This window comes from Plecotus auritus, assembly GCF_963455305.1.
Source record: "Plecotus auritus genome assembly, chromosome: 5".
Taxonomy (NCBI): domain Eukaryota; kingdom Metazoa; phylum Chordata; class Mammalia; order Chiroptera; family Vespertilionidae; genus Plecotus; species Plecotus auritus.
This window is the reverse complement of record NC_137776.1, coordinates 160,291,570-160,315,171: the sequence shown is the minus strand read 5'-3', so window position 1 is coordinate 160,315,171 and position 23,602 is coordinate 160,291,570. Positions and strand designations below refer to the sequence as shown.

Sequence of the window (23,602 nt, the reverse complement as noted above, 5' to 3'; positions counted from 1 at the left end):
CCCCTGTGCATAAGTCTTGTGAGTGGTAAAGTTCTGCAAGATATTATTTTGTGCTTAAGGGCCTCCAATATTTAATCCAGAAGATTTCTGAGATTCTATCATTGCCTTTATAAGATAAGGTCTCATTTAAACCCAAACTCATTTACAAAACTAAAGTGCATTATAGGTAGAGCATGTTCCTTTGAGATCTTCTGGAGTCAAAATGACACTAACAGAGAACATGTGGGAGTAAGGCCAGTCTCCAGTTGTCTTTCACGATTAAATGATTAAATGATTCTCTCTACCAGCATCTCACTTGTTAATGTTAAGCAGATAGTAGTGGCTAGAATTAGCAAGATGTCAGCAATCCTTATAATTTCCCCCTAGAGTGCAATTCTCCCTTTGGAAAGGGAGGGGACTCGGGAACTGTGGTCACATGTAAAAATGCTGAGAAATGGAGGCAATCATCACATCCTGGGATAATCCCAACTGATTAAGTTTCTCAGGGACAAAGCGAAATCAGCAGCATGCGGTTAATGGTAACTCTACCACCAGGACATAGAACATTAGGCCAATTGCTATGCTCTTCCCCTGTCTGTAATGAACAGGGAACCTTCAACCTTCTCGTCAATCCCTGGCATACTTTGTTTTTGTATAACTGGTTATTTATATTTCCCAACAGAGAAGATTTTACTAGGTTATGTCAACCATTTGATATGTTATGGCTATAAGGCAAAATCTGTGTATTCGAGGAAACTGAAGCCATAGATCCCTTCTTCATGATGAGAAAAAAGCAGCATTCAGCCTCAGTTCAGTCCTGTTTTGAGTTGCTTAGGGAGGATGGTGACTTTATGGCTAGTTCCCGAGTAACAAGGGTCCCTTCAGGTTCTGAGCTTCCTAGCTGAGAGAGGCCTGTGCCTTTACATACCTGCCCTCCCATCTTCCTTAGTTTCCTCAATTATAAGATTCAGCCAATACCTGCCCAGCCTACACAATAGTTTATTTTGATGTCTGAGTGAAATGACTGATGGTTTGGTAATCGCAACATGTATAAGCGTAGGGCTTGCGATGTAAACGGATATGCACTAGGTGACAGGCACTTGTATTTGCATTGCTGTCGGGGACAGCTAATATGGAAAGCAGCTGCCTCATGTGCTATGTTGTTTTAATTATTCTGGCAACTGTAGAGAGAGCGCCTCTAATCCATGGCCATTTGGTGCTTGCTTAACTGGGCTGGCATTCTGCATGTGCTCAGCCTGCACATAGCTCAGAAAGCTGAGCTGAACCATGACTGGAAAGCCACTGCTCTACTGCACTCAGTTATTTTTAAGGCTACTTGGAACAGAAGAATCTGTATGGTTAATAGACTCAGATGTGCAGACACCAGAGCTCCCGCTCTAGCAGTTAGAGGAATGACTGCCACTTGTAATGACAGTTGTGCCAGCCCACACCATAGCTATGGTGCCATACTCTCCAACACGAGTAAATCCAGCATTCTCTACTGACATCTTATTTGCTTGTTCTGAAATGTTACCTTTGTGTGGCATGAGAGATGCACTTCATCTGCTTTCATCCACTCCCTATGTCACATCTGTTGTACTATCAATCTTGGGAAGGCATTTACAAAATATCTGCTTATTGTTTTAAAGGCATCATAAGAACAGTGGAAAGAAAATAGGATTCAAAATCAAGAGATTGGGATTGACTCTTAACTTTACTTAATCACTGCCAACCACCCCAAACACTACAACTAAATTTCTAAATTTCTAAATCTCAATGTCCTAACATATGAGAATAACATACATATTTTGAGGACACTTGAGATTTTATAAAATATTTTTATATATTACCTCATTATAATTGTTGTGGTATCTTAATATGTCATTTACACTTATTGCTATTTTGAAATTGTCATAGTTGTTAGATCTGCCATTAGATCTTGCTATTTAATGTGTTAATAAAAAGTAATTATAGGTTTATTGCTATATCACAATTTAAAAGTACTTTGATAACTATCAGTTAAAATATAACTGATTTTCTTTGGATTCCTATATATTATATTTAAGCTCTTAAAAACATAGTTCTGAGAAGGGCCATAAGCTTTACCAGATTGCCAAAGGGCCTGTAGTACAAGAAAAAAAAAGTTAAGAAAAATCCAATCTAGATAACCATTAAGTTCATCAATCAGGTGTACACCTAATCGGTTTTCTTTCTTGTCTTTCTCATTCTCTATGCATTCATACATATGAATGTGCATGTGTCTGCAGGAATAGCCCCATAGCTTAGTATTTAAAAGCATGCATTTTGGAATTAGACTTTCAGGCTTCAATCTTACTTTTGCTACTTATTAGAAAAGTCACTTAATCTCTCTATGCCTCAGTTTCCTCACATATAAAATGAGGACAATAATGGTACCCAAGACTCTTTGTAGTGCTTACTATTAAATGAGTTAATGAGTTGCATAACACTTCATACAGTGCCTGGCACATACAACATACATTTGTAAGTTGGCTAACTTTATTACTATTATTAGTATGGATGCATACACATGTAAGTATACTGATATACACATATGTATTAAGGAAGCATTTATAAAATATTTAGTGACCCATAACATTTAAGGTCAGGGTTGGGGTAAAAGAAGAAGTATCCTGAAATAATGCCACTACTCTACCACTTATGAAGCTCCTTGCCATACCTAACTACTTTGTTGGGAGATGCCATAAACTAAGAGAGAAAATGATTCAGAGAGACTCATACTGGCTCAGAACTTGGGGGTGGGGTGGGGGAAGGAATTGTGGTAGAATCAGAATGTTGATGCCTGGTCACTTAACCACTGCAAACCACCCCACACACTAGTAGCAACAATGACAATATTAATCTTGACACACTGTGCATATTTACAAATGATTTAGTTTGGTTTTCACAAAGAAAACAGTATTATTCTTTATTGCATCACCACCCATAGCTACAATTATTTTTCTTGTGAGGAAAACTTTTAAGATCTAATCTCTTAGAAACTATCAAATATATAATAGAGTAATATTAGTTATAGTCACCCAAATGTTTCACAGTTATTATCCAATTTAATTCTCACAGAAGCAGAGTATTATAGCTTATAGTTTACAGAGGAGGAGACTTAAGCCAAAAAAGATTTAAGTGGCTTAGCCAAGGGTAATACAGCTAATAAATGACAAAGCCAGAACTCAAAACTCAGGTTTATCTGACCCTAAAATCCATGTCCCTTCTACTATACTACATTGTACAGTATCAAAATGAATCTACTAAATTCTATTAGCAACTATATCTCTGGTATTCATTCAAATTATGTACATTTGATGTTAAGAGATAACCATATCTATAAATGATAACCATAGCACATAAGGATTTTACTATGTATGTTTATGCTTTTAGGACCCAGAACAGAACTCTAATTCATCTGAATCTAGGATGTAATGAGTTAAGTTAAAACATTAATGCACTGTATTAGGTTAAACACTAAAAACTGCTACTAAAATGATGTCTCAGGGAAAGTCTCTTCAACCCTCCTCCGGGATACTGGGCAGTAGAGAAAGTGTTCGATTTAATTAGCTGTGTATGTAGAAAGAGATGCTCATCTGTTTCCATGGAGGCAAACACATCACTGACATACTTCTCCATGGAAACAGAGAAGGGAAAATAGAAAATGCTAAAGTGAATGAATTCACTGAACAGTTGGTGAGCAAAGATTCAAGAAAAACATAAAACATAATCTGTAGTACTACGTTACTACTTTAGAAAAAAGCATGTGCTACATAAAAGAATATATACGATACATTTAGTTTATATACTTAAGATGGAAGAGTTATTATCTTAGTAGGAATATACAAATGTTGAGAAATAACACAGAGCAAAGGTATTACTGTTTTGCACAGAAGACATAATGGCAGAATTCTCAGAGATGAGCAGTGTTACAGCTCAAAGTCAGTAATGAGGTAAGATGATAGAAAACATAGGGAACCAATTTATAAATAAATTTATCAACTTTATACTGGTTTCACAACATCATTTTGCTTATCTTTTTTGTTTTAAGGATTTTTCTTAGGGGCTATAAAATTATAGAAATATTTCAAGTTTTATTTTATGGCATATTAGTTAATTTGTATGACTGAGCCTGTAAAAGTATTTTTAATTTATAAAATACTACATGCTCTGTTTCCTTTCAAAATTATACTTTTCATTAAAACAATACAGAATCCCATTTTATAAGATATTTCCTCTTAGGTATTCTGACTTAAATTTTTTTCCATTGAAATTTAGTCCTAGCCCTAACCGGTTTGGCTCAGTGGAAAGAGCGTCAGCCTGCAGACTGAAGGGTCCCAGGTTTGATTCCAGTCAAGGGCATGTACCTTGGTTGCCGGCACATCCCCAGTAGGAGGTGTGCAGGAGGCAGCTGATCGATGTTTCTCTCTCATCGATGTTTCTAACTCTCTATCCCTCTCTCTTCCTCTCTGTAAAAAATCAATAAAATATATTTAAAGAAAAAAAAGAAATTTAGTCCTAACCTGCCTCTCAATTCAATTCGATTCAACTCAATGCACATTTAAATGTGATCCTCAAGATGATTATAGACTTCTTAGAAGGTAAGATATAATATTTATTCATTTCTTTAACAATTATAATATCTATTCATTTCTTTAACAAATATTTCTATTGTGTGTACCAAGTGCTAAGAACTGTGCCAAATTTTGTGGATGTAGTGGTAAATTAAACAGACACTGTTTCCTCATGGAGGCTACTAGCTTATAGAGGAGAAACACAGTTATACATATAAATATACAGTTACAATCTGAGACAAGGTCTATGAAAGAAAACTGCAGAGTTCCAAGAGAGAACACAATGAACAAACTCACTGAGATTGGGTGTTCACAGCAGGCCTCTTAGAAGAAGCGACGTGAATGCTGAGATCTGAAAGATGACTAAGAGTTAGTCAGAGGATGGAAGACCAGAATTTCAGGCAAAAGTCCTGAGATAGAAAAGGGCTTGGTAGGATTCAGACACTAAAAGAAAACAAGTTTTTCTAGTATAAGAGTGGTGAAAGGTGAGGTTGGAGAGGGGAAAAGGTAGAGGCACACTTTTAAATTTTATTCCAAATACAATGGGAAGCAATTAAAGAGTTTTTGAGCAAGAAAACAACAAAATTATATACACAATTTTCAGTACAAGTGAACATGGAACGTTTAGCAAAAGTAAGTTCAGAAAAGCAGAATGAAATTATAGTATTTAAGATCTATATTTAGGTGGTAAAACTACAATATAATTATTACCATAAAAGTCGATAACAATTATTCTAAGGGGAGGGAAGGATGTATTCGGGGCTTCCGGGGACCAATGTTCTGTCTCGAGTGGTTACATGGATGTTTGCTCTATATTTATTTGTTAAACTGCACATTAAAGTCTTATGTATTGCTCTATATGTATATTTCAAAATAAGAAAATATGTTTTGTTTTCCTTTAATACAAGAGTGATAAAGCAGTAGGGACAATGGGTACAGACAGCTTGAGAAGCTTGGTTTTGGTGAGGGAGTGATAATTGCCTCCATACACATTCTCTCATTTTTATTTTCATGAATTAAGCACTCTGAGTTTTAGTTGGGCATGACACCATCCAGGGAGGGACTTTTTTTTAGCCTCTTCTGTCCTAGGTGTGGCTCTGTGTGTCTAAGAGTAGTCCACCTCCTGCATGACAAATGGCTTTCCTGCTGACTGGGCTATGACTACAATCTATCTGCCTTTGACCCAGAGAGGGAAGCCACATGTTGAGAATGGCAGAGCCAAGCCCTAACAGCATCCCAGGAATTGTGTGAAGCAGAAATGTCTATTCACCTTAGATTGCCCAATTACCTTTGTACTATTATGAGAATGAAATATACTTATATCTTATTTAAGTCACTTTTATTTTTTTAAATAATTCTTTATTGTTGAAAGTATTACATATATCCCCTTCCCCCCCCATTCACCCCCCTCCAGCTCGCTCTGTCCCCCCCACCCCAACGCCTTCAGCACCCTATTGTCTGTGTCCATGGGTTATGTATATATGCATACAAGGTCTTTGGTTGATTACCTCCCACCCACCCACCCTCCCCCACCTTCCCTCTAAGATTCCACACTCTGTTCCATGCTTAGAGTCTCTGGATTCACTCCATTCATCAGTTTATTTTGTTACTTAGATTCCACATATGGGTGCGATCATGTGATACTTGTCTTTCTCTGACTGTTTAAGTCACTTTTACTAGTATAGCAGCTTAGTCTGTGCACTGATACAGGGAAAGTCTCTTCAACCTTTATGAAGGAAAGTTGAGAGATATGGTAATACCTAGAGGGAGATGAAAGAACAGGGAAGGAATTTCTAAATCATGGAGACAACAGACATGTTTAAATGTTGATGGGAAGAATTATAGTAGAAGAAAAGGTTAAAGTTATAGTAATGAGATTTTTAAAAAATGGAGCAGGGTATCTGAGAAGATAGGAAGAGATAGAATACAGAGCATGTGTGAAAGAAGTGACCTTTGACACAAAGGGATATTTGCTCTGTTTTAGCAGAAGGAGAGAAGATGATGGGTGCAGAGGTAGGTTGATTTGTAAATATCTTGCTGAAAGATGAGAGTTCCTATTTATAGTCTTCATTTTCTGTAGGAAACATAAAGCATTAGGTGAGTATGGAGGGAGGGAGAACTGGCAGTCAGAGGTTTGGTAGAGTGAGAAGATATGAAACCCTTATTATGGAGAAATGTGGTATTATGAGCAGAAAATGTTGAGTGACCATTTGACGAGGGTAATCATGAATTTAGGGTACTACCAGTCTCCCAGAAAGGTGAAATTGTTCAGGGGTTGGCAGATGGAGATGAATTAGGTCCATCCAGAGCTGGGATTACAGCAGCCAGGTGCAACAGAGGTGAGGAGGAAAGATAATTTTTCCAAGAAAAGGGTTTTAATAATAGCCCATGGAATCAGGGTTGAATACAGAGGAACATAAAGACAGAAGGAGACTAATAGTTGAAATTAAAAAAAAAAAAGAATGTGGAAGTTTCAATGACATTGAAAAACTATTGCTCTTATTAGTAAGTGAGCTGAAAGTAAGAGAGTTTTAGTTGAATGGTGAATGTCTGAATGAATGATTCAGAAGTAGGAAAGATGTCAAGTTCCCGGGAGTAACTGTGAATGTAGGAAGATGAGGGGAAGCTAAGTTATCAAGTGATAACATCCCTAACAGAGAAGAGAAATTTTTGCAGTGTGTGATAAAATAATTTTGTCTTTAAAGATAAGTAGGAGATTATTCAGTAGAGAAAAGGGTAAGGTGAGGAGAAGGTAGAAAAGAGGAGAGGGAACAGATGTACAGGGAAAAGTAAGGTAAAATTCATGGCATACTGGGGAACAGAAAGCCTAGTCAGAAGTTAGGGTGCCTGGGTAGAAGTTCCTGGAGAAGCTGGAAAGGTAGGATGAAAATAAATTCTGAAAGAATGGGTATGAAAGTCCAAGTAGTGTGGATTTTATTTTTAAAGCCCAAGTTTTCAATCATGATGTCACAGACACTGGTGTGTAAAATGATCACCAGTAATATACATTTTTATTTTATTTATTTTCTTTAGGGCTAATGACTTATGAACAGGTGAATTTGTGGGCTTTATGACTTTGAAAAATTCTTACCCATTTTGTTCTTGAATACTGTCCCTCTTCTATTCACTTTGTTCTCTTTCTAGAACTTCTATATTGGACCTATCTCTATACATATGCTAGGCAGGACACTGAATCAGTGTCAATCAATCAATGATAGGAAGACCACTAAATCAATTTTAAATCATCATAATTTAAAATATTTGTAAATGTTAGTACCTTTGAAATATATTAAATATAAAGATCATTGTTTACTATCTCATTCTAGATCTCTTTTATTACAGAGATGAATTACCTTAGCATACATATTCAGATTCAAAGCCAAATACACAGATATTTCTCAAGTACTTTTCACCTAATCCTAATCCATATTTTTAAGTTCCAGGACTTTATTTATTGTTCAAGTCCTGGAACAAAATGTAAATAATAATGTGTTTTCATTACAATGTTTAAGTACAGTGCAAATTAAAACTAAGATTAACAAACTTCCTTAGGACAAAGAGTTATTTTTAAAGTTTCTGTATTTACAAGGACTGCTTACCTATGATGAGCCTGTGAAGAGCACCCTTATCTCCGTTAATAGCAGCAGCATGAACTTGGGATGCTAATGAGAAGCCAGTAAAGAACAAGTTCTCTGATCTGTTCATAGTCTTCTCAGCAACTGAAGAAACCTGAAACAATTATTTAAGCCATGAGCATACGCAGGAATCATTTCTAAAAGCTGTCTCATTCGTTGGAAATAGATATATTATAAATACTAGAGGCCTGGTGCATGAAAATTCATGCATTGGGGAGGGGGTCTCTCAGCCTGGCCTGCCCCCTCTCACAGTCTGGGAGCCCTCAGAGGATGTCCTCCTCTGCAGGAGGCCACCAGGCTGATCAGGAGAAGGCACCACCCCCATCACCCCGCTGCTGCTGCCACTGCCTGCTGCTGTGGCTTTGTCTGGATGGACAGCCGGAAGATGTCTGCCCTAATTAGCATATTACCCTTTTATTAGTATAGATGGTTTACTAGAATCTGTGACTAGGATTCAAAAAATCTGTAGCCCTAGTCCTAGAATTGCCATAATGTGTCAAATTGGGTGATCCTTTGTGCAAGTTGCTCCTCTTTAATATGAAGGGATTTCAGGGGTGGGCAAACTTTTTGACTCGAGGGCCACAATGGGTTCTTAAACTGGACCAGAGGGCCGGAACAAAAGCATGGATGGAGTGTTTGTGTGAACTAATATAAATTCAAAGTAAAGGAGCGGAGGGGAGAGCAAGAGAACAGGATAGAACAGCTGGATCCCGCCCGCGGGCCGTAGTTTGCCCACGGCTGGTTTTAGATGCTCCTAAAACCCTTCTCAGGAGCTATCCCAGGAAAAAAATGGGGGAGGGGGAAGAGACTCGATATTTAACATTAGGCACAGTGCCCCAAAACCACATTGATTTTTAAGTTAATACAAGTAATTTAACTCCACATAATATTAAACATTAGAATTGATATTGGGAATAAAGGTAATGACCAAGCCACAAAATAGGGATGATGTGAACTTGTTAGGTCAGAATTAACCAGATTTGAGTGCTAAATTAAAACCTAGTTCTTTTTTCATGCAGATGAAAAACAGAATTTTTTTAAGGCAGAATTTAAAATTTTTATTTGTTGTTTCCTTGTGCCCACCAGGGAAATACACCTAGCTTGAGACCCTGACCTTAAGATCTTACTTGGAACACAACACATCATTAGAATTACCCATGTTTCATTAAGGAAATTTTTGTTCTGATTAGTAGTCTGATATGGTTGCTAAAACTATCTAGAAATGCACTATATGCTTAGGAAAATAGTGAGTTCTCTATCATGATTGTTTAAGCAGAGGCTGGATTATGTCAGAAATGCGCAAGAATTCAAGCACCTGATGGGAAAGGAACAGGGGTAGATGCATCAATGAAAAACTTCCTTCCTAAACATAAGATGTTCCATCAAAGCTGAATGCCTAAATGGAGCAGGGAGGTTAAAAACTGTCAGAATCACAGGGAGACATGGGGTTCAGGCACACTGGAGCACACATACAGCTATTTAAAGAGAGCAGCTGTTAATGAGCTCATTAATAGCTTCCGTAAGGGTAGGCAAGGCCCTCTTTTGATTTTACCAAGGAGTATCACTCCAATCTTTGTGACTCCCCAGAATCTGAGAGTTTTGTAAGATAAGTGATCACTAATGATAAGCCAGTACTTGTGTTGTCACTGACAGGGATTTTTGGTTCAGATGCTGCCTTAGAATGAAAGTGTTTTCTTAATTTTGGTAAACGTCAGCTCTGTGTCTTTATTTTCATGGGCATTGTGAGACACTTGTCATGTCTGAGCATGTCTGTCATGTCAGAAAAACCACTGTCATATGCAGGCTATATTAAAGTGACTTGAGAGAAGCTACAAAAGAGGGGTGGAGGTAGAAACACAGCAGAGGAATAACTGCACTAGAGCTGTAGGCTCTATTCCATTAGTAATAAGCAGCGTGCCCTTTGGCTACCTCAGCTCTCAGACTTCCTATAAAATATGAAAGTGGAAAAGGTACACCACGTTGATTGGTTCAACAAGTACTATGGATGGAAAAAAAAAAAAAAAAAAAGGCCACATGCTAACCTGACTAGTTCAGGGAAGGCCATGTGCATGGCAGTTGTGCAAACTCAAAGACCTAAAGTAACCACAAAGGATGGTCTGAAATTAAATATTTAACTGAAAGCAGTTTATAGTGGGTAGTCATGTCCTAGGCCAGTATTTTCCCTGACAAAGATCAATGTCGATCTTTACTGAGCCTATTGTCTTTTTGCATCTAAGATAACATACCTGTGAAATGTCTGGGTAACTTCCCTTTTTTTCAGGACCCCTCAGGGCATAACAAATGGCGCCAGGGCTGGAAACTACAAATTCCCTCATTGTTTATTGTTATATTGTCAACTGTTAACTATGTTAACTACCCTGTATCCATCTATGTAAAAGAAGCATATGTCCATCATTTCACTTTTTATCCAATCTCAGAGGTTTCCCCACCCGGGCCCCCAACCCCATTTGCTTTCTCCCACCTCCCTAATCTATCACCAACGGTTTTCATGTAACCCATTTACATCTTCCCCTTTGATGGTAATTTATAAAAACAAGGTCAAAACAAAAAACAGCCATTCGCCAGAGCATTATCCCAATCTGTTGAGATTTTGCTTCCCAGCAATTGACATCAGTTTGGCTCAAATAAACTCAACAAAAATCCTTTACAGGTCTGAATGTTTTTACATTAACAGTACCAACTATGTGCTAGGTCTTTTTTTTTTTTTTTAAATATATTTTATTGATATTTTACAGAGAGGAAGGGAGAGGGATAGAGAGTTAGAAATATCGATGAGAGAGAAACATCGATCAGCTGCCTCCTGCACACCTCCCACTGGGGATGTGCCCGCAACCAAGGTACATGCCCTTGACCGGAATCGAACCTGGGACCCTTCAGTCTGCAGGCCGACGCTCTATCCACTGAGCCAAACCGGTTTCGGCTGTGCTAGGTATTGTTCTGAACTCTAATACATGTCATTTTAGATTCTAAGTGTTCAGAGTTTTACTAGACAGGACACTTAACTATAAGTCTTGGTTCTGCCACTATCTAATTTTGTCACCTTGGGCAAGTGATTTTCTAGTGTTTTTTTTTTTTTTTTTTTTTGCTTATTTGTCTTTTTGGCTCAAATGTATTACTTTAGCGCTGTTTTGTAATCATATTTATAGGTGAAAATCAAAACCACTTTGTTAATCATAAAATGCAAAGGCATCGTCATCACTAATTGTAAAACAAGCCAGTGTAATAAATGGTCTAATAATTTATAACTGTACAAAACTAGTGGTGCTGTAGTCACAAGCAAGGAAGAGTAATTCTGATTAGGACTAAAGGGTTGGTTGCGTGGTAAGTTCTCAGAGGCTATGACATTTTAGATGAAATTCCAAATAGAAAAGAGGTGAAGGCCATTCCAGGCAGCAGGAAAGCTGGAGCAAAAGCAAGACATAGGGAGAACCACAATAAAGAAGAATGCATCCAGGTACTTAGTCGTGATTGTTTGGCTACCATTTGGGGCAGGTGATCCGGCTGGGTGTTTGTAGATGAGACTGGAGAGCAGAGGACAGGTTAAGATCCTCAACTGGCTAATGAACTTCGTTAATTGTCTTCTGGGGAGTGATCGATCATGCGCCTTAGCAGCACTCTCACGCTTGAGCTTCTGTTTACGACGTGCTTTCCCAGCTATTTCACATCTACTACTTTTACGAGCCCAAAGAGACAATTAGGGATGCGTCGTTTACTTATTCAACTGAGGCCCCCAGAAGTGGCTCCGACTTAGCAGGAATTAGCGCGGAAAGCAGAGGCAGCAGGCGGGGAGGCCAAGGATGGAGGCTCAGGCCACAGGCCAGGCCAGGAGGACCATGAGTCTCAGGCAGGGGCCAAGGCGGTGTGATTGGAGCTTTCCCAACCAGGCACCCTACTACTCACCCTCTCCTCCGCCAGGACTCGCGTCCCGGGGGCGGCTCCAGGAGGCACGACCCCCACTGGGCCGCCCCACCCGCCAGGAGCCAAGACCGTACCTACATCCGGCCGGGGCAGATCCCCCACTGCGCTAAAACTAACGGGGTCCCTTTGAAGGCCGCTGACTCTGGACCGCACAACCTTTTGGGAATTGTAGTTCCCATCCTTCCGAAAACACAGGGTTCTCCTGCTCTCCGCCCTTTCTATCCCACAGGGCCTCGCGCGCAGAGAACCGAGTAGACCTGGGCTGAGAGCCTGATGGGAAAGGAGTTCTGGATGAGCGATGACGTACTCAGCGGAAGTAGTCAAGGACTACGTTTCCCGACGTGCTCCGAGGTGGGCGGGACCCGGAAGTGAGGGTTGAGAGGCCTCTCTGGAAGTTGTCCGGGGTGTTCGCCGCGGGAGCTCCGGGTCGAGAGGACGGGGTGTCGCTGCCGGGAGATTCCTCCGCTGCCGCCGGCCCCCGGAGCCCATCCCTTTCCTAACCCAACCCAACCTTACCCAGTCCCAGCGGCCAACGCCTGTCTCTGCCGCGGATCCCAGCGTTACCATGAATCCTGCCGTCTTCCCAGCCTTCCCCGACTTGAGATGCTCCCTGCTGCTCCTGGTGAGTGAGGGAAGGAATGACAGACCCTTCGACAGACGCGCGGACGGCGGGAGGCCGTCGCCGAGGGGGAACACCTCGGCCCCTACTCCTGATTTCCTATTTTTTTTCTTCGGTGGCGAGGAGTACACCCTCCGCTGCCGCCTTCACTCTCGGCATTCGTCTGTCCACTTTCAGGCCCGGAGTCCCCGAGGCCTGAGAAACCGTGGCCGGCGCTTGGGACCCATAAACAGGAGAGAGCCCTGGGGAAAGGATACGTGGGAGGGTCGCAGCCAGGCGCTCCTCCTGTGCCCGGAGTATGGAGGTTGCCTCGGTCTCGAGGGCTCCTGGACCTGGTGGTAGCCCGAATCGAAAAGGACGGGGGTAGACCTATACTGTTCCTTCTCATCACCTCCTTTTGGAAAGGGTGAGGCCGACAGTTGCTGGGGTCGTGTGAATCTCGCTCTGGAGTCCTGAACCGGTGCCCGGGTTGGCAATGCTCTCTGTTGTGGCTTGATATGATTGGTTGGGAACCCGGAACTGGAGACTGGTTTGGTGTCCAGTGGGGAATAAAGGTTGGAGGCTGAAATTACTTGAAGTCCTGGGCCCAGGACCTCCCTCAATTTTTGTTACAGCCCCTCTCCCAGATTTAAGCAGAGTTGTTCTTTAGTGCTTCTGATTTGCGAATGATCACATTTTTTTGCATACATATGTACCCATTCCTTAACTTCTGCTTAGCTCCATCCCATCTTATAAAGGAATCTTTCCTCAGTCCCTTTTCCTCCAAAGTACATCTTTGAGTGTGCAACATAAGTAATCCATCCATGCTGCAGGTCAAATTAAGACAAAAGTGAAGGACTAACTCCATATGGAAAAAAATGACATACCTTTAATTGCGCTGTTATATAATATTTGAAAAAACTTTAATTGCAAAATTTTTTAAAAATAGAATTTTATTTATTTCAGAGAGGAAGGGGAGGGAGAGAGAGAGAGAGAGAGAAACATCAATGATGAGAAAGAATTATTGATAAAAAAAAAAAAGAATTATTGATCAGCTGCCTCCTGCACCGAGCCTGCAACCCGGGCCCGGGCCCTGTCCCTGACCCGAATTGAACTGCAACCTCCTGGTTCATAGGTCAACGCTCAACTACTAAGCCACGCTGGCTGGGCAATTGTGGATTTTTTAAACACCAAATTTAAGATGTACATTAAATCAAAATCAGTCACTTTCTTTACAATTTAAAAAACATGATTACGTCACTCAGGAAGTCCTGTAGCTGGTTATCAGGAGAACTGAGACTTCATCAGGTCTCTTGACTCACAGTGCTTATTTCACCATAGTACATTAAATTTTTTTTTTTCCAGGGGCCTCACTTTTTTATAGTACATTAAATTTTTAATATTTGTGTTTAAAATAGTTTCTCTCCCTTCCTCCCTCTCCCCTTCTTCTCACTTACCTCTGTGATTTCTCCCTTCCTCCCTCTCCCCTTCTTCTCACTTACCTCTGTGATTTACAAGTCATACATGAAAACCATATACAGTATTAGCTTAAACCTTTTCAGTGGAAGAGCACTATAAAGAAAACTAAAGGGGCTGGCTGTGAAAATATTTTTGAGAACTAAAAACTGTATATAAATGTGTTAGTATTAAATGATAACGTGTCTTATTGCCATTTATACAGCAGTGAGTGATTTCTGTAAATAGGAAAATATTCTGTATAAAGTTGATTTTTTGGTAATTTCATTATACACTGTGATTCTCTTTTCCTTCTCATTGTTATTAGAGACCAGTCTCTCTTTAAGGACACTAGATAATATTATTTTTTATATCCATATAATGGCCTGAAATATGAGTTGTCTGCCAGAAATCACTTTTCAGTTACCAAAAAAAAGCAAAGGGGAAAAAAATCTTAAAATAGTGGAAAGAAAAGTTGACACTGAATAGAAAGCTATTAGATGTACTTTTTTGAAATGGTATGTTTGATTGGAGAGCTAAGTTTAAGAAGGAAAAGAATGTGTTTTGAAATAATTCATGCTTTTTATAGAAAACCTACAAATCCAATTAAAGATAAAAGAAAATTTTTTTTTCTGGTAATTCTAAAATCTAGTTAACATTTTGCATATTTACCTAAGTAAATGTAGAGAAATAGAAACTTAGAAATCATTTTAGAAAATACCTGTAAGACTAATGGGCTGGAAAATAGTTTAATAAACCAGAATTACAAGACATGCTAGATTCAGTTTAAACACAGTGTTTACCAAAGTAGTTTTAGCAATATATACCAGTTAGCAAATATTTGTAAAACATCTGTCTAGTCATAATGAGTTATTTATCTAACTGGAAGTTATGTCTCAGTGATGGAACTTGCTTACTCAGTACCTGTTTGAAAATATGTCCTTTATCTTCCCCAAGGTATTTTATTCCTCCTCCCTCTCTTCTATCAGATTGTTTATTCCCTCCCATGTGCAGCCATTGAGTATTCAAGTTTCCACCTAGCTGAGGTCATCATTTTTTCCTTAAATAGCCTGTTCTAAAAAGCCACATATTCTCTTACAACAATAATTTTTTTCAGGCAAACTATAGCTCAGCCCTAAAGGACTAGCTCTATCCAGACTTAGTGGTGTTCATAAAATAACAACTGAAACATATAATCCTAAACTTCTGTAGGCAAGTGGTTTCCCCTGATCTCAAAGGCATTTTGGAATATCACTCTGTGCCTAAAAAGCTCATTGTGTCCCTAGCTGGTTTGGCTCAGTGGATAGAGCCTCGGCCTGCGGACTGAAGGGTCCCAGGTTTGATTCCGGCCAAGGGCACATGCCTGGGTTACGGGCTTGATCCCCAGGAGGGGGCGTGCAGGAAGCAGCCAATCAATGATTCTCTCTCATCATTGATGTTTCTATCTCTCCCTCTCCCTTCCTCTCTAAAATCAATAAAATATATTTTTAAAAAAACCCACAAAACTCAATGTGATCATTTTTCCCTGGGCATAAATACAAAATTATAAAAAATGTACAAAAGATACACATACAATGATATTTACTGCAAATCTTCAAATATATCCTCAGGTAACTTTTCTAGAATTATATTTCTTGGATCCTATGGTATGTCAGTTATTTAGGATTTCTGATATATTGTACCAAATTGCTCTACTGAAAAGTCTACTAATGTGTATTCCTACCAGTGGTGTATGTGTATTCTTACTTCCTTACACTAAACAATCAGTAGGTGTTTTGTCGTATGTGCCAATTTAGTAGTCCAAAAACGGTATCTGACTTAAAATTTACATTTATTTGATTACCACCAAAGTTGAATATTTTTTCATATTTATTAACCATTTATATTTCTCCATGTGTATGTAATGTATGTGTTCACGTTATTTGTCCCCTTTTTTAAAAAAAATGTTTATTTTTACTTCCACAGATAATTCAGAATAGTATAGTACAGTGGTCGGCAAACTCATTAGTCAACAGGGCGGCAAACCGCGGCTTGCGAGCCGCAGTTTGCCGACCACTGGAATAGTAAATCAGAATAATTTACAAGATACCATTTGAGGACAATAGAAAGTGTTATTACTTTGTTCATTTAGTGTCCGTTCAAGAGGTAGCATAGTGCAAAAAATTCTGAACTAGATGTTTGGGCATCTATATACAAGTTCCAAGTTTTCCATATACTTAATACTGTAACTAATCTAGGATAAATCACCTACTTAACTTTTGTAAGCACATTGAATTTGATGATTCAGTGATTCTTTGTGTAGTCTATCTTGTATTTCAAAAAGGAAATTTCTCTAACTCCCCTAATTAATAGAGTTACTATTTGACTGGGTATTTCCTCCAAAAAAAAGTCTGCTAGCTTTTCAACATGTTGCAGGTCTGTGCCCCCTCACTGTTATTCAGTGTAAAGAAAAGCATGCTTTGGTCACAGCTCTCCTGATATTGGCAATTGCTGTGCTCCGTTTCATCTAACCAAGTAAGTGATTAAAAATAGTTGGACTTTTCACAGCCTTTATTGATCTTTAGTCTACCTTTTGTTCCATAGAGAGGCGCTTTCTGTGACCTAGGCTGCAGGCACTTTATTTCATTGGTATTTTTACTTTCCTCCTGTCATTTGAATGCCTGTTTGCTATTTTCTATGAAAGAGAAAAATGTATTTGATATTCATATCATGCTTCCAAGAAATTTGTAATTTGGTGGGGTAGAGAAGATGTGTATGTCAATAATTAGAATTCCAAAAGGTAAGTGATAGGTGCTCTAATGTACTTGTAGAAGTGGGTTAGAGACCTTGCTACATACAAGTGTGGTTGTGAACCTAGGCATCTGCATCCCCTGGGAGCTGCTGCTGGCATCCTCACACCAGGCCTACTGAGTCAGAATCTGCAGTTTAACAACATACCTAGCAGACCCATATGTACCCATTATAGAGGACAGCTGTAGATGTTTGAAAGAGGAATTATTGTCAGTGGGAGAATAGGAGAAGTCTTCTTCAAAAAAGATGAGAGTAGGGCCTTGAAAGGTTAAATTGGTTAATTTTCAGTCCTGAATGGAATGAATAAAAGAAGTTTAACAACTTAATAAATCTTTAACATGAGTACCTGTTTTGTTTTGCTTTTTAAAGAAGTCTTGCTGTCTGGCTTGCTGACATGGCCAGATGTTAGAATTGGCCCTAAAGAGGCTTGCAAACCCTTTGGCTAATTTCCATGAGAACAGGTTATTATTTTCTTAGCCAAAATAAAGATCGTGGTCTTTAATGGATTCTCACAGCATTCCAATTACTCCATTCAAGAGAGGAGGGGAAAATGCTACTTTGCAGAAGTGTCTTGTGTAATACTGTAGATCTCAGGTCTTGGTTCTGTCTTTGAGGAGATTACAATCAAATTCTAACTGCTTTTATTCTATTGGTGATGTTCTTAAGAGCTCTGTGATTTTTCCAGCCCTGTGATTTTTCTCATTAAGAAAAACCTTGAGCATTATATTTTAATGTGTCTAACTTTTAGTCAGCTGAATTTGTAGACATGAACATTATTAATAGATAAAAGCAATGAAAATAAGGAAGAAATCATCTCAGAAAAGCATTCTAGTAGTATATGAGCTAAGGAAAACCGTTGGGAGAATAGCCGAGTGTCAGTTCTTTTTCCTTAAGATTATCAGAATCCATTCGTGGGACTTTTGGTAATTGGATTTAAGAACTTTTTTAGAAAAAGGTCTTTAGGAATCAGAAGAATTTTTGACCCTGGTAAAAGTAATTGGGGCCCTTTTTATTTTTGTGGGACTCTACTATCAGTGTCTTGCTCAGTTCAGTAGTCAGGAAGGGATATAAAAACCATGCAGTTATAATGACTGAAGTTAGAGTTGTCTAGAGTTGTGCTATAAATTTAAATTTATTAAAATTAAATAAAATGTAAAATTCCATTCCTCAGTTACAGTAACCACATTTCAAGTGCTCAGTAGTCATCTAGCTAGAGGCTACTGTATATATCAGTACAGATTATGGAACATTTCTATCATTGCAGAAAGTGCTGTTGCGTAAGGAGAGCTTCACTTTCCTCTGTCTCAGAAAGAAAGACAAGTTGAGGTTAAACAATGAGGAAAATGCCTCAAGTAGTGTTTCAAAACTTGAACATAGATCTTGTCTGTCCAAGGGAAATCATCAGGAGAATGTCTGTAAATCTTATCAGTGAGCACAGATTTGCCTTTTGATTGGCTGTAGCAAATTTAGGGAAGCACCAGAGAATACTAGTTAAAATTAGAAAATGAAAGTTTGAGTGTTAGTATTGATTCTTCTAAAAGGGCAAGTCACTTTGCCTTTTGAGACCTTAGTTTCTTAAACTAAAAATTGAGTAAAATTGAATAGACTGTTTTGGGCTTTGTGATTTAAGAGGCTGCAATTGTCTCTGTGGTAAATCCCCTTTGAGGTGACATCTTTAGAAATGATACTTTAGAGTAGTGATTTTCAACTGGGGTGTCACAAGAATTTTTTTTAGAATCTTCACCCAAGGATATTTTACATTGATTTTTTTTTTTTTGAGAGAGAGAGAGCGAGGGAGAGAGAAACATTGATGTGAGAAACATCGATCTGTTGCCTCCCATACTTACTCTGACCCAGGAATCAAACCTGCAAACGGTATATATCCTGATTGTGAATTGAACCCACAACCTTTTGGTGTATGGAATGACAATCCTACCAAATGATCCACTTGGCCAGGGCATGCCACAGGGATTTTTAAAACATGCAAAACCTATCTGTCTATTTAGGGACACTGACATTTTCTGCCTTAGACTGTAAAATAAAAAAAATGACTACAGCCAATACAACAATAGCCATCTGGTGTGAATCAAAATTATACCTTTTTTTTGTCAAGCCAACAAAAAATATATATTTTTGTTGTGCTGCAGAATTTTAGTAATTAGTTTATGAGTGCCAGGAGATGAAAAGATTGAACATTGTTGCTTTAGAGGAAATTTTATTTTACTTTATTATTTAAAAAAATATATTTTTATTGATTTCAGAGAGTAAGAGAGAGGGAGAGCGATAGAAACATCAATGATGAGAGAGAATCATTGATCAGCTGCCTCTTGTGCACCCCACATTGGGGATCGAGCCCGCAACCCAAGCATATGCCCTTATTGGGAATCGAACTGTGACCTCCCGGTTCTTAGGTCAGTGCTCAACCACTGAGCCATGCCATCTGGGCAAGAGGAATTTATATTGACTAAGAACATACCTACATTTTAATGGGGAAATTACCAGTAAAAAGATCGCCTGTTGATCTGTTTTGTTTTTCTCAGGTATCAGAAGGATACCTTTTCCCAGGAGCTAATCTAATTAGTGAATGCGCATCTCTTACTGCCTACTTTAAAATAAATAGCTAGAAGTTATATGAGCTCATGAAGACAGACTAATATTTAATATTTAAAGCAGCTTGCTAAGAAATTAAAGCCAACTCTAAAGTATGATTTAGTGATGGAGTAGAGCTCATGAATAAGTTTTAAACAGTTAAAATTTCTTGGTACTTGGAACATGATACTCTCATAGTTAAATGCCTGATATTTTACTGTTCTGTTGTGTTTGGAGTTTTTGGAAAATTCAACTTTTAAAATGTTACTGACACAGCAATGGAGTCTATCTCTGCAGAAAGAACAGTTTCAAGTGAAGTGTGATTTAGAGTTATCCTGAGAGAAGAAATTTAGACATTCTAAATTCTTTTGATTTCTGGCCCAACTGCAGTAAAATCTCTGCTAGCTGGTGACAAGTTCACACTTCTGTAATGACTTCACATTCTGAAAGAGCTAAAAGGATAAAGAAGAGCTACTTTTTTTTGGTAGTCAAAGTAATTTCTTAGAAAACATCTACTTAAATTGACTCATTCATCAAACTTTCTAGTACCCATTTTTACTATAAGAGTGGATACTAATTCTCTTAGAAAGTCTTATAATCTGCTTACAATTAACAAAAGTATCACAGTATTGCAAAATACTTGGCTCTTTGCTTAATCTTTGAATGAACAGTTTCAGAGACCTTAATTTCACTTTAGAGCTATAAAAACTATACTACATTTTTTCTCATAGACTGAGCACCAGTGATAACATTTTAATTTATAGTTGACCCATGAGCAATGTGAGGATAAGGATCGCTGACCCTTTCCTCCCCGCCCCGCGTGCCCCCCCACCACACACACTGTTGAAGATCTTTGTATAACTTTTGACTCCCCAAAACCTTAACTAATAGCCTACTATTGGCCAAGAAGCCTTACCAATAATATAAACAGTTGATTAACACATTATTTGTATTATGTACTGAATTTTTACATTAAAGCAAGCTAGAGAAAAAATGTTAATAAAAATCATAAGAAAGAGAAAATACATTTACAGGATTACATGTATTTATTGAACACAACAACAACCATGTATAAGTGTACCCATGCAGTTCAAACCTGTGTTGTTCAAGGGTCAACCATATGTCCTTCTGTTTTTTTCTATGTATATTTGAAAGGACTTTTAACAGTAACATGTATATTTTGAGCAAGGTAGGATTGGGCTCTTGCTCTTGTTTGATCCTGGTATAGAGTGGTAGACCATTGGTGACCTGGATTATAGAAGCAAAAGATGCCCATGCGTGTACATGTGCTTGTACCCATATAACTTGAAAATGACACCTAATTTGATCACTAAACTTAAAAAGTTATTTAGCCTTTCTGAGCTTCCATTTTCTCACCTATCAAATGGGGATGAAGACCTCTTCTGCAGAGTTCTGGGAAGACAAAATGACACTCTTTGTGAATGTGTCCATGGCACATTGTAGGCCCTTAAACTTTTCTGGTTTCTGCCACATATTAGGTGTTCAAAAAATGTTGTTTAGATGAGGGACAGTGAGTGAGTGATGAATGAATGAATCATTTCCCTTTTTTGTAATTTTCAAATTGTCCATCCAGTGATACTGAAATTGGGTGCACTGAAATGATGAACTGGCATGACTAGTGTCCAGCCTCTGTGGTCTTCTAATGCTCATAATTGCACTGTCATAAAAACAGCCTACTCATGTGACTATTAAGTGAGTAAGTTATCTGCCTAGCTCTGTTTTATAACTATACTTAGTTTTGTACTTATATTTATTATGTAATGATGAACCCTATGTAGACACTTTTTGGAGAAGTCACTTAGCCTATTTGACTCATTTAACAAATATTTGCACTTACCATATGTCAGATATTGCAAAGTTTCATTTTCCTTACTTATAAAGTAGGAATAATATAGTTCCTGCTTCAGCTTCAGAGTTGCTGTGAAGATATAAAAGATAATATATGTGCTTGTGAACAGTAAATATAAGTTGTTACATTAGAATATTGTTGCATGCTTCAAACATGCTTATTACTTGGACTCTTCCACTGGAAGCCTAGGTATGCAATCTACATTCCTTTAAGGGAGCGTTGGTGCATTATGAAATAGTTCTGGATTTCCATAACTGATAATACTAGACTGTAGATTGACATCAAAGCTAGAAAGGCCTAGTTCATTCCTCTAGCTATGTCATATTAAGCAAATTTCCTTATCTTTCTGACCCTCAAATTTTCTATTTTAAAAGTGAGGATAATTCTGCAAGGTTGTAAGGTTAAGGTATATATAAAGTACTTTGCATCATCTGGCATATAGTATTTTTGTTTTGTAAAGTAATGAATAGAGAAGGAAACCTTGTCAAACTGATGATGTCATCATTATGAAATGGAGAAAGTACCTTAGAGGAGAATAGTGCTTGTGCTGGCCATCTTTCTGTGCTTTTACTATTTTTTTTGACCTTCTGAAATGGGTAAATGGATGAGAACTTCTATTTTAAAAGTCTGATTGTAAATATTAGTGGTTTCTTAAAGTGCTTATTAACTTGTCTCTTTCCCCTGTAAGTTATGACATAGTTTTATTAAAATAGTGACAAAAATAACTATGATTGATAGAAATAACTAACTTGATATGCATGTCTGCTGTTAATACAAAAGCAAATAAATTCCTGTAAGTGGTATAAATGAAGTGGTGAAACAGGCTTTATGCTTTACTCTTTAAAAGGTATTGTTTGCTCCACATAGAAAAATATCATTTCTATTACTTTGTACACTCAAAATCATTCAAAAATATATCTTTGACTGTTGTAATTGATGAGATTTGAAAAAATGATGACAATTTTTAAAAATATATATCTTTAGTTGAATTTATAAGGGAAGAGAAGATTATCACAGCAGATTTTTGGTCAATGAAAAGATGCAAAAATAAAAATCCTATTTCTGTAAGTGTGGAAGGTTTTAAATTGCTGGTTATATGGTTTCATTTGTCCCTATAAGTCAAACTTGCATATACCATACTATCCCTTAAATATTGCTTTCAGTGGAGTGTAAAGTTATTTACACATAGTATGTATAATATTTACTACTTTAGTAAGTTTTGGCCATTAAGCTAAATTACTGTTTATTGATTTGATGAAAACTGAGGCTATGACAAATTCTTTTTAATTTAGATACTGTGATGAAGGTATTTGGTGAGAACCTATTGGTATATAAAGACAGATCATGATGGGTATTTCAACTTAGATCAGGAAAATGCCACTATATGATTTTGCTTTTCTAATGTCTTGAATACATTTACAGATCCCTTCCGTTGGGAAGATGGCTACTTGGTTAGAAAAGGTTACATTGTGTTTTCCAGTCCATAATGCTAAGTTATAAAGGTTTCCTTGATATACACTTGACCAAAAGAGTGGCTTAAGGTATATAAAAAGATGAGCCCTCAAGAAATAGCTTTTAAATCTGAGAAGTGCCTAATATTTTGTAGCAAAATAATCAGATTTTCAGTCTTTTCTTTCTCATTTGACCTTCATGAGGCAAGAGAAACCACCTGGCTAGACATGACTGAAGTAGTTAACTATGCACAAGGCTGTTGTGTTTGATGCCTTAGTGGTCTTTTTTAGCTTACTTTATTTGGGGAATACTGCTTTGTACTGTAGTAGTAACTTCCCTTGATCATCTATAGCTGTGACTTCTAATGCAAAATGGATTGTGATATTAGGAAATTAGCAAAGAGCTTGTCTATATTCCCACATGACATGATTTTTGAAGAATCTATCGCTTCTTTTGGAATATTACAATGCTTTGAAGTACAGCAAGCTTTTGAATAATGTTATTTTGTTCAATGTTGTTTCGTTATAAAGTTGATGAGATGCTGTAGGAACTTAACTCTTGTTTATATCAATTAGCTTATGATAAAATTGGTTTGTTATATCTTGTTTCCCTTAAAATCACAGAACAACATTAAGTGGAGGCTTACGGTACTAAGTTAATAAATATACCTGAATATTGTAAAGATGAGATAGAAGATATT

The 23,602-nt window shown here is 37.8% G+C and overlaps 2 protein-coding genes across 5 annotated transcripts in view; one reads left to right on the top strand and one right to left on the bottom strand.

Moving 5' to 3' along the window:
- Positions 1–12,734, bottom strand: part of INVS (inversin) — a 126,219-nt gene extending 113,485 nt beyond the window's left edge. Inside the window, exons 1-2 of one of the 2 annotated variants that reach the window (XM_080669945.1) lie at positions 12,665–12,734; positions 8,174–8,303 (exon numbers count right to left, since the gene is read on the bottom strand). In XM_080669945.1, coding sequence (XP_080526071.1) covers positions 8,174–8,303; positions 12,665–12,715 — 181 coding nt within the window. In that variant the 5' untranslated portion in view covers positions 12,716–12,734. Of the gene's footprint in view, positions 1–8,173; positions 8,304–12,130; positions 12,392–12,664 lie in introns of those variants that run through there. The other variant, XM_080669946.1, reaches the window with a different exon arrangement.
- The window catches only part of ERP44 (endoplasmic reticulum protein 44), a 72,191-nt gene continuing 61,072 nt past the window's right edge, over positions 12,484–23,602 (top strand). The window contains exon 1 of one of the 3 annotated variants that reach the window (XM_080669952.1): positions 12,484–12,770. In XM_080669952.1, coding sequence (XP_080526078.1) covers positions 12,714–12,770 — 57 coding nt within the window. In that variant the 5' untranslated portion in view covers positions 12,484–12,713. The remainder of the gene's footprint in view (positions 12,771–23,602) is intronic. The other 2 variants (XM_080669953.1, XM_080669954.1) reach the window with 2 other exon arrangements.